Source organism: Lepidochelys olivacea (assembly GCF_965140295.1).
Source record: "Lepidochelys olivacea isolate rLepOli2 genome assembly, chromosome: 3".
NCBI classification, from domain to species: Eukaryota; Metazoa; Chordata; order Testudines; family Cheloniidae; genus Lepidochelys; species Lepidochelys olivacea.
Window position 1 is genome coordinate 182,400,859 of NC_140413.1, and position 12,365 is coordinate 182,413,223.

Genomic DNA, 12,365 nt, shown 5'->3' on the forward strand with positions numbered 1-12,365 from the left:
GTTCACCTGTACCAATTGGTGAGGATATTATTATCAAGTCTTCCCCAGGAAAGAAGGTGTAGGGCTTGGGGGAATATCTGGGAGGAATAGGACTCCAAGTGGTCCTTTCCCTTTTCTTTGTCTAAAAACACTTCATGGTGGCAACGTTTTACCTAATCCAAGGGCAAAGACTTTGTGCCTTGGGGAAGTTTTAACCTAAGCTGGTAGAAATAAGCTTAGGGGGTCTTTCATGTGGGTCCCCACATCTGTACCCTAGAGTTCAAAGTGGGGAAGGAACCCTGATAGTATATTTCCAATTACTTTAGTGGTGTGGATTTACTTTCATTGTGTCTAAAGGAGTATATCAACATGACACAACTCGAATTCCAGTGGAGATTTGAATGATTCTATATGTTTATATTAAATTGTGTAAATTAGCATTCCTTCTATGTGTAATATTGCCAAGAATAATATTTAACACTTATGCTTTATAGACATGAACTAACTAATCCTCACAACATCTCCGTAAATAAGGCAATTTTTATTTCCATTTTTCTGAAGGGGAAATATGGGCAGAGAGGTTAAGGTCCTTTTATGCAAGATGCTGAGCACTTTTAGTATGGTACTAAATGCTCTCAAATCTCATTGACTTCACTGTAAGTTTAGGGTGCTCAGCACTTCACGGGACACACTTTACATCTTCTATGATTGGACTTGTGTTGTGTTTGGCCTAAGGTCAAAATGAGAAAGGAACAAAATTAGAATTTTTTCAAGTTGCAGTGGGGGAGGTTTAGATTGGATATTAGGAAAAACTTTTTCACTGAGAGGGTGGTGAAACACTGGAATGCGTTACCTAGGGAGGTGGTAGAATCTCCTTCCTTAGAGGTTTTTAAGGTCAGGCTTGACAAAGCCCTGGCTGGGATGATTTAACTGGGAATTGGTCCTGCTTTGAGCAGGGGGTTGGACTAGATGACCTTCTGGGGTCCCTTCCAACCCTGATATTCTATGATTCTATGATTCTAATTTAGGATTTTCTGATTCCCCAGATTGTGCTTACAATACTAGGCAATGTCTCACTCTAAAAGACAAACACACACACACACACCAAACTAGGATGGGAATCAGGACAATTAGACAAAGAGTTAGTATTACATACATGCCACAAGATAGAAGTGTAATGGTCTCCATGCCAGTATCTGTTACTATATAACAATAACATCAATAAAATGCTAATCTGACATAGAAAACCCTTGACAAATGTCTTACCCATTTAAAGACTCCCCCTACCCACATACACACACATTTTGTTGTTATCAAGCTGTTGATATGAAAAATCTTTAACTTAAGCTCCCAAACTGATATGTTGAAATTACCCTGACAGATTCATTTATTGGTGGTGTGAGAAATAGCTTACTATTGCATATGTCTTTTGGTGACATATATTCCATACTGTTTTGTTTACTGGACAATATTCAACACTTTTAATGCAAATTTTATTTAAAAAAATCAAACTAAGATACGCCAGTTTAATGGGCTACTATTTTGAATGGTTACTCACACAATTAAATGTTTACGGCCAGATTCCTGACTAGCATAAATCAGTAGCTGTATTGCCTTCAATAGACTAGTCTCGTGTATACCAGTTGATGAGCTGAAGCTTAGTATAAAGCAAAGTCCTATATTCAGAGACATGGAGCCTGCTTTCAGGCATATCAGCTTCAGAATTCCATCTGACTTTAATAAAGTCAGAGCTGGCCTGCAAGTTCATTTATTGTAACTACATATATCTCGAGCTAAATAGAGCAGGCCAAAAAGAATCTCAGAATATCAAGTCATCACAATATTGGTATCTTTTATACATTTGTACTACAAAGAAGTAGACTAAAGGTATAATACTATTTTAGTTACTCATTTATTTTTGTTTAATTTGCTTTTTTATTGTATTTAATAGGAAGGAAACAATATTTGCACTAAAAAGAATTACACTGTTAAATAGAATTCTTTATAAAATAAGCCATTTTAACAAACAAAATATCATTAGAATTTGCAACAGAGGATAGGGAAAAATCTGTATTTTATGGAATGATAAGTTTTTTGTTTTCTCATTGTCCTCATATAATTTGTGGATCTTGCTATTTTTTATATATATTTACAACTAGCATCCTCCTATTCATGCTCATTTTTTTCATTTTTTTATTTTCCTAAATGCATGTAATGGATACTATACATCAACTGCAATTTTATGGCAAACTGAAGTTACAGGCACAGAGTTTCTACAAGTCTGAGTTGATGCTGTATGTATGGAGAAGATGATTACAGTAATTTAAAATGAACAGTTTGTCAAGTATGTTCTCTGCTTATATGGGCATAGAACTTTCATTAAAAATAATGAGCTTTACAACTATGAATTCAGACAGGACTAAAGCCCTAAATATTGGATGTTCAAAATAGTTATTCTCAAATAGTGGCAACCCATACACTGTAGTTTTAAGTATATTCATCTCATGTGCTGCAATAAAGAAGGTTATAAAACAATATAACATAATTTATTCGCATACAATATAATTCATATAAGATTTGTAATATTTTGTGGCATATTAATTTATAGAGAATGTTATTATGAAAGTTTAAGCATTCTGAGATAGATCAGGAGCTGAACTATTAAAACACAGTATTGAGCCTGATTTTGTTTAATTCAGTAGAATTGTTCCTGATTTGCACTAGATCAAAATCAGGGCCAGTTGTGTCTCTTAACAGATGCTTAAAAGTTAGCTCCATCAAAAAGACTCTCACTGAAAACAACCACTTATAACGGAACTGGGTCAAATCCTGCATTCCCCACTCATTCCTTATTCTGTAGCAAGGGTTTGTGAAACCCAGGACAAGTCACAGAAAGGGAGAGCTGTAATAATCCCACTTTTCCTTTTTTCTCTTCTCCCACCTTAGGCTTTGTCTCTTTGTTGTCTCTTTGTTATTCCTCAGCTCTTACTTCCTTTCATCAACTTTGTTGCCCCTTCTTTCCCCTGTGCATCTTGCCTTAGCAGTCTTCTCCTATCTCCTCTGGAACCTCATTACCTTCTCCCATCCTCTTCCCCATCAGAATCAAATTGGACAGCAGAGAAACACTCCCCTAAGCTTCCTCCTTGATGGAAGAGCTCGAGGGAGGTGGAGGTAGATCTTCCCAGTCAGTACAGCATGCTGCACCTGTTCATTAGTTCCAACTCTCCCCTACGACTGACCAGCTGGGAGTCAATCCATGCCCCCACCTCCCCAAACAGGTTTTGGGGAAGCTCTCTATTGAGTGCTCTCTATTGAGTGCTCCCCCAATCACTGTCAGGCCTGAGACAAAATGTCCTGTTGTTGTTAGCTGTGGCAGGCCTTAATTAGGGACAAATTCTGTTAACTTCCTCACATTGCAGGATCTGCCTATAAGGCATGATTCTGTAAATACAGTATAAAAGTAATTTGATGTTTTAAAAATCACACTATATATTTGTGGGCATTGTGCCTTTTACTGATTCTGCCAGGCCAAAAATCAGGATTAATTTTAAGACTTGTCTGATGTCAATAAATAATGGGACCTGATCCTGCAGTCCTTGCTCATTCCACCAGCTTCACTGACAATTTTGCCATATTTGATTACAAGATTTGTCCCCTTGACTAGAATGAGAGATTTGGCTGTGTTGGCTGTTCTAAATGTTTCACAGCATATTGTAAAACCAAAAATAGCTAGTTAAATCTCTTTAAAATATTCTGCTTTATAAGCCATTAAGAAAAATTTAAATTGTAAAAACAGGGGAAAATATAGTTAGAATTCCTATCACAGAAGTTTTTAATTATTTACTAACTAAAGACCTATGAGAAGACTTTCTGATTAAATAAGTAGAACTTGCTTCACAAAGAGCTGCAAAAGACTCTTTACAGTTTCTTCACTGAGGAAATGGAATTATTTTGTTTTATATCATGTAAATTGTGTTGAATAGAAGAAACACTGCTTCCCTGGTGCTTATGTTTTCCCCTTCGGATGGTAGCTATGGAGCACTTGCATGTTGTGTTGATGCCTTGCATGATGAAGACATGCAATGGCAAGTTCCAGTCTGCATGCTGCTTAATGAATGTTTTCCTTTTCTCTCCTTCCCTGTTATGTGCTTTCAGAAGACAACTATGTGGAAGGTGGGTGCTTTCTACCTTATTTTCCTAAGCTCTTATTTTTCCCTTGTGCTTAGTGTTTTTCCCTTGTGCTTAGTATTATAATGGTACGCATATTATTAAACACGGTAAGTTGCATTTTTTTCCTCATGCAGATTTTCAGGTTGACTGATTCAGTGTGATTTTTTTCCATATAGAACATAAAACAAATCCAAATTCCTGATTTATTATACTGTGTAAATCCAGAATAACTCTACTAAACAATGGAGTTACTCAGGATTTATACCTATGTGACTGAGATCCAAAGTGTGAATTGCTCACCAAATTCACCCATCAGGTTTACAGAAATCTTGAGTGTTCTGTATGAAAAATGATACAAGATAATGTTTGTCTGATCAATGTGGAACATAATTCCTCCTCATCATAAAGAATTTAATGCATGTTAAAGATATATTTTAATTACTTAGGAACAGAGAAAGCTCTTTTCTTTTTTATATTACAAATATCAGTTACTGTATTATCCTTTTCAGTACAATGCTTTAGAAAAGCTTGATTTGTCAAAGTTTCCAACATAAACAGCTCTGCCTTTTCACGCTGGGAAAATAAGAGGTGTGTGTTTTTAATAATAATATTGGTATTTAATAAAGTTCCCTTAAAGAAAGTAAGACACAGGGCAATGGAAACTAAAGCACAAAGGCCATCTAGCCAGAATATTGGTAAGTAAATTGGTTAGCTGGTAGAAATGTGTACATGTGTGTATCATAGTATTTAAAGGTACAGTATGTTAATACATTATTTGATACCTCAGTTTTGTTGGCAGTCATTTTTGTCATCTGCATTATAAACCAATATTTTCAGGTGCTTTTTACAAACCATACCTGTAAAAAATTCTCTCTGGGCTTAATCTTTGCATACAAGGTTCATGTCCAAGGTTATTTATTTTAAAAATAGTTGGTCCATTTTTAAATTCGAGAACCAACATTACAGACATTTATTTTTTTTTAATACACTTTTCAAACTACTTTTAAAATCAGCAATTTCTTAAGGATTCTTGGTATGCAAAGTGGCTGGTCATGTGTGGATCTGTGGCATAATGTCCCTGCAGTACATGTATGCAGTGAGCCATTGTAGTGCTCTGATCCATACAGAATCCAATGTACTGTGGCCCTCTGTATCTGTCCATGTTCTACATCAAATATATGGCAAGGTATTCAGAGATTCATCAGGTCTGGATGCTTTGGGCATTTTTGTGTAAACATATGATGCCAGTGCAAGAAACCTAACAATTCAAGAAAATATTGGATCAGGGCTTGAATCAAAGAAAGTATCTACTGAGATTGTGACAATTTATTAAAATTCATTAAAAATCATTAAAGTAACATTGGTACTGGCACCCAGACTGAGAAAAGCTTGGAAGTAGAAAAATAGGGATCCAGTTCTATAGCTGATCCATGAATGAAAGTCATTGAAGTCAATGTGAGTTCCAGATGTAGATCAGAATTATTATGCCTTGGTGACAAAGAAGTACAGTTTATCTATTCAGATTAAAGTCAGAATAACAGACTTAATCCAGACTTTTCTTAGATTATTTGATCAAAGTTGCAACCATAACTTTACTCCAACATAGCCTTGGACGTGTTTACAGACTTCTGGTTAAGGAAAAGGGGACTACACATGTAGACTTAGTTCTGTTTACATTTTTATATTATGCCTATTGCTGTGGTATCTGAGTGCCTTACAAAATTATTAGGTGTATATAAGTAGACAGACATATATTTAGTTTTAATAAGTTAAGAGACAAATTTATCCATGCTATAAACTGAAGAAATTCCATTAATATTACTGGTTTCAGAGTAGCAGCCGTGTTAGTCTGTATTCACCAAAAGAAAAGGAGGACTTGTGGCACCTTAGAGACTAACAGATTTATTTGAGCATGAGCTTTCGTGAGCTACAGCTCACTTCATCGGCATGAAGTGAACGGTAGCTCCCGAAAGCTCATGCTCAAATAAATTGGTTAGTCTCTAAGGTGCCACAAGTCCTCCTTTTCTTTTTATTAATATTACTAAAGTTGTACAGAGGCTAAGTATGTTCACTGAAGATTTGTTGTGCTCTGAATTCCCTGTGGTTTGTGCTCTGCATGTAACTTACTCACTAAATTATGAAAATGTCCTTTCTTTCATATCCACTTCCCCTGACCCATTCTGCATACTTTAAATGTGTTTTTCTGGTGCCCAGCTCAAAATGAAGAGAGAAGCAACCACATAAAATGCATTCCTGGTGGACATTTTATTCCTAATTCACAAAGAAAAGGCTTTTACAATTTTGCTTGTAAACTTGTGGTGCACAAGTAATTATTCTGAAGGTATGCCTATAGGTGATGACCTGTTTGATTACCGTGTTTTATTGGACTCCATTAAAATGTTCTCTATTTTGTATTGACTACACTTTTGAAAACCTAACAGTGATTGTTGTAATCATTAGATTCACCTGTATTGAATTAACTACTCTGCAGATTGTACAAGCAATATAATAACAATACTTAGCTCTTCTATAGCCCTTTTCATTCAGAGATCTCAAAGAGCTTTACATATTGAGGTAAGTATCATTATCCCCAGTTAGCAAGTAAGTATAAGTAATTTTACTGCTTGATACAATATTCACAAATACAATAAAATGCAAATTTAACAAAATACAATCAGTTTTAGAGGAATAAAGAGGCCACAAATAGGACTGCATTTTTCCAATTTTCCAATTTGTTATTTGAGCAGGGAATATTCATTTTGACGTCTACTTCTTTTTTTAATTTAAACAGCTCTGTAAGTGACCTGTTAAAATTCAGGAAAATTCTAGGATGCTTTCAATGGGCCTTTCTGTAATTTATATTTATTTAAATTACATGAGAATATTTTATTTGGCACTGACAATGAGACAACCTCTTTTGCATCATATTAGTAAGTATATTGATTCTGAGGACAGCGGTAAAGCTGTTGTGTGGGATTTGTTTGTTTGTTTTTTGTCACTAGTTGTAATATGACAAAATCTTGGCCTATTTAGATCAATTAAAGTTTTGCCATAATATTTTGTCCTGATAGAAGGTCAAGCTTGTAAAAGAATCTCCCTGTTGTTTTCCCCACAAGAAGGTATAGTATAGCAACAATGTCCTCTTCCCTCCATGTTGAATGCAGTTGTTGCAGGATCAAGAGTAAGGGATTTCCGATTATTCTTGGCAGTACAGTAGAAAAGATGAGCATGTAAACCTAGATCTGAGGTGGTCGGGAAGTGGTAGTCATATAGTGCCACATTCCAAGGGGATTCGAACAGTGAAACTTCACTGAGTGAAGTAAAGCTTCACCATAGATCTATCTACACCAGAATTTTTTGGCAAGTCTCACACAGTTGCAATATGACTGGAACAGACAGGGCACAACATGGAGGTAGAAACATGTATGCCTTATTTACCTACTACCATTGCTAACATCAACTGTGTCACAGTTGTGTAAGCAACACTTATGGGTCATATTCAGCATTCATTTACACTGATGTGAATCCATAATCACTCTGTTGATTTTAGTTTAGCCTAGTGTAAATGAGAACAGAGTATAAGAGAGGGTCAATTGTAAAGAGAGGGTCAATTCAGGTATTAGAGCCCACTAAACAGAGTTTTGCTTTAACAGATTTCACTGTGAGAAGGCTCATATATTAAAACTGGTATTTCAGGAAGACTTTCAATTTGGAAACCATTGTTCATTTAATGGGAACACTGCTTGTGATTTCAGCTGACATACCTTCAATTCTTCAAATAGTAATATGGATTTATTGTAGTCAGAAGTATCTTCTTTGAACTTCCCCAACTCCTATAATAGAACTCACTTGTGCATCTAATTTTCTTTGTGAATTAGAAGTAGCAGAAACTCTCTAGGAAGTCTGTTTTCCAGTAAAAACCAGCATATTCTATTGCACACCTTCTTTGTGTGAATCAAGCTTTATAATTGCAAAAAGAAAAATAATATACTATATTTTCTAGAGTTGTTGGAGAAGAAGATTACATTATTAAAATTGGAGCTAATCTATGTGAATAATTAATACATTTAAAAATGAGTCTCAGTAAAGCCAATGTTATGAAGAATAAATCAGTTTTAAAAATTAGATGTAAAATTTGAAATTCTTTAAATTTCAGAAAAAAATGAATATTATATACTGTCTCTATATTACTAGCTCTTTTCTTCTGTATCAAAATGTCCTTCGTGAGGCTGCATGCACCTTTTTGTTATTTGGCTAAAGAATTGAATATTATTGGCTTGGAGGCTCAAGAAATCAGACCCTGACTGAATGATTAAAGTTACAGGTCGCCTGATTGGAAATGCAGCTTGACCTGTACAAGTCTGACTGAGTGTGATCTCGGATATGTAGTTGAAGCACAACTTATTTTGCACAAATTTTAAAGATCTCAAGTCTCAAATGCTATCACTTTGATTTTGTTTTTTAAACCTTCTACTGCATATTTAATATTTAATTTGCTGCCTCTGGAACAAACTTATTCTGCCATTGTGTTTCACACAAATAAGGAGACATTCCTTGCATTGTCATCTCAGTGTCACAAAGAAGTTATTTTATTTAATTATCTAAAATGCTCATTTTTGATGAGGGGAAAAAGATCAGACCCAGCCCATTTTTCAGGTTTACACTTCTCCATGTTTTTAATGTAATTTAACAGCTAGAGGACAGAAAGTCCTCCTGGTGAAAGCATTAGAAGCAATCTAATCAAAGACATACGAAATATTTAAAGAACTGGTTGAAATCATTTTCTTATTATTTTTTCTCATTCTAACTATTACATAGAAGAAATATACAATGCAGCATTACCCAATGTTTGAATTGCAGTTCTATTACTCTTTGCCCCCAAAGCATTCCAACCAGTGGTTGAAAAATGCTCTTTGATTTTCCTCTGTGATACAGACATCCTATAGGAAACAGACGCCTGTCACAAAATATTTTTGTCACTGTGGCAATACCACCTTCCCATGCACCCTTGTTCATTGCTGACTGTGCTCTTGTTTCCCTTCAAGGTCTGGCGCACCTGATGATGGGCGACCAAGGTATGGGCTCTGTTCCTTTTCCACTCTGCTTTCATTGTTTCTTCTTGTTCTGTAGCTGCTTTGAATCCATCACTGCAAATGATGGGCAAACGCTTGAAAGCTATCTTTGGCTGCAAATAAACACATAATTTTAGTCACAACTTTCTTCTTTCATTATATATATATTTGTTTGCTCCTTAAGCTTTGTTCCTTCTGTGCCCCCTCCCCCAATCTCACAATATAATAACTGACAAAAGTGAGAGATAAGAAGGTATTGAGAAAATTCCATGCATTTATCAGAAAATATAATTATGGGTGATTCTGTTAAAGACAAAAGAAGCACAAGAGCACTCACCAGATAGCTTCTGAAAGAAGATATTCAGTTTGTCATATTGTACCCAGTGAAGAGTCCATTTACATTAATGCATGGCTGATTGGAAACTTGCAGAAAGCACCTGCTCCTGGCTTCTGGAATGCTGAGAATACAGTTTTGCAACATAATGAAATCAATGTTTTTCTCCTCTTTAGCCATTGTTTGTTACTTCTGTGTCACTCTTTTTTAACAAAGCATGAGTTACTTTTGTGTTCCTCTGCATGTACATGATTGGAACAAATAAACTAAATTCCCAGTATGACACTGATTGCATCTCCATTTGTCTCTAAACACTTACTTTAAGCTTTCTCTTTTCATGTTCAGATACTATTGCATTTACATATACTCATGACTCTTACTGTTGTTTCTCTCCTCTTCTTTATTCTCTCTTTGTCTGGAAATGCTTTCTTCATGGAACCATTTCATCAAATCCATAGGTAAAAGTAAAGGTATTACATGATTTTCCTTCTTTTAAATTCCATCTGTATACTTTAAATTATGTCTGAGTTATGCAAATGTATTTAGAGGTTTTTGCACTGATAATCTAAGGTAGGTATGTTTTTACAAAATTACGTCCTGAACATCAAGGTAAGGAAAAATAGGGTTTTTTAAAAGTTTGACCTGCTTTTTGAAGTGTGCCTTTTATTTACCTTTTTTATGAGAGATTTAAAGCAATTGTACATAGCCATACTAAATTAACCTAAAATTATAGTATATGTTCAGGATGAATTAACAGTCCCCTTTTGAGGTATGAATGCTCCTGTTCTCAGTGAATAGTAGTCTACACTATTAGACAGACATAAGCACAATGTCACCAGACACTGACAGAAAGGAGGAAATCTGTCCAGGGACAATCCATACCTTGATGTAAGTCTAAGCATGAATAGCACTGACTTCAAGAAGTCCCCGCTATGAGCTGGTCACCTGTTTATCTGTAAGATTTTTCTTATAAATATTAGCTTTGACATGCCTGAAGTGAGAATGGGACATGGAGAGATGAGGAGGAACAGACAACAAAGCAAAGTACGGTTTTATTCTTGGATTTTCTTCCCCCTTCTTTTTCTTGATATGAGAACAGATCAAGCCAGGTATACTGTACTTCATTGCGTCACTTGGTAAGTCTGATGTAGAACATATGCAATAATATCAAGAATTTTAATGTTCTGAAGAAATACCAACTTCTGCTCCCGGTGTACTAGTTCAGACCATCGAGTATGTATTTTTTTATTTAAGTTGAGAAATTAGCCTGCACATACTAAATGCCACTAATTTTTTTCTTATTGATCATTATAATATAGTTTTACTCTTTTTGGTGAGCATGTGTCAGGAAGTGCCTGTTCCTGGTATGTGTCCTATGCTTTGGCTTTCTGGTTGTATTTTACAGTACAAACTAGACAACACAGAAGCATGTTGAATGTGTTCACACTTTGCGTGCCTTGGAACAAAGAGTGTACGTGTAACACAAAACTGTAATTCTAGCACCAATAGTTCTATGGTGTGCATTATAGTTCTTCACATCAGCCCGCCTTAAAAGAGTGTGCATCTGATTATACCCAGGGCACAATATTTAAAGGGTTATATGAGTTCTGGAGCTTTGAATCTTGTTTTAGGAAATGTTTCAAACCAATGGAAGAAGAAACTGTTCTTAATACTTTGCATTATAGTTTGTACTAATTACCTTGTAACTCTAGCTTCCTTGATCAGCAAATGGTAGCTGTCTTGGGCATCATCTGTATCACAATACATGTTTTACAATACTGGAGCGTTTTATGTGGTCTTTGAAACATATTTTTACGAAAATCAGTCCATAGACTATCCTGCACACAGCATGCATCATGCAACAAACAGCATAATGTTGTGATATATATCTATGTATGTATATATTATGCATTTAAATCATAACTGACATGCTAATACAGACAGTAGAACATTTAGCAAATCATAATGGATGATTTCTGAAAAAAAATTATGTTATTGTACCTATTTAGGCAAATTATCTATTATTTTTTAAAAATTATATTTACAAAAAAATATAAAGTTAAGAGTTGCGTGGAGAATAGCTAGATTTAATATCTAATGGTGTGCACTATGATACAACTAAAATATCAGAACCATCAAACCTAGTAATTATTTGCTTGACTGTGCTATTCTTTTGACATTTTGGTCTTTTATTATATTTTTTCTCTTTATGTGGGAATATTGATACTGATCTGTGTTTTGATAGTTTCACCAACATTTGTTCTCCAAATATAGTATAGTATGTAAAAATGCAAGAAAAGGGAAATAGGCATGTTTAAACATTCATAAGATACAGTAGTGAGTAAGTAGCTGTATACATTGGGCCAGATGAGGTAAATTGGCATAGTTCAATTGACTTTTGTTGAAGCTACACTAATTTACACAAGTTGAAGTTTGGGCCTTGAAACATCAAATGTTTAAAACTGCTATGACAAAACACTTTACAATATAACAAACTTCATCCTAATAATCTGATGGAGCTTTTCATTGGGAAATTCCTTTGGCCCTATTTAACTCTCCCATTATAATTTGTATTGACTTTAGTGATAGCTACTGGCAATGATTGCAGACTTCTTTGTGCTAACATCAAGACCCAGCCCTCTCATATTTTAATTAAATATTCTGCTTTAAAGGTCAATTGGAAATGCAAACCAAAATATATCTTTTACAAACTATGCAAAGATATTCACTCAAAAGTACCTGATTGAGGAAGCTCAGGCCTACTTAGCCACCATTTTAGGACCTTAACTTGTGTTTCTTGTAGACACTCA

The 12,365-nt window shown here is 35.0% G+C and overlaps 1 protein-coding gene across 23 annotated transcripts in view; it reads left to right on the plus strand.

Moving 5' to 3' along the window:
* The window catches only part of NRXN1 (neurexin 1), a 1,255,052-nt gene that overhangs the window by 103,309 nt on the left and 1,139,378 nt on the right, over positions 1-12,365 (plus strand). For 17 of the 23 annotated variants that reach the window (XM_084623802.1, XM_084623813.1, XM_084623792.1 and 14 more), the window contains exons 3-4: positions 4,135-4,152; positions 9,195-9,224. The exons of 2 other annotated variants lie outside the window; for them this stretch is intronic. In XM_084623802.1, the coding sequence (XP_084479928.1) occupies positions 4,135-4,152; positions 9,195-9,224 (48 nt within the window). The remainder of the gene's footprint in view (positions 1-4,134; positions 4,153-9,194; positions 9,225-12,365) is intronic. 4 more of the 23 variants (XM_084623818.1, XM_084623819.1, XM_084623796.1 and 1 more) reach the window with 1 other exon arrangement.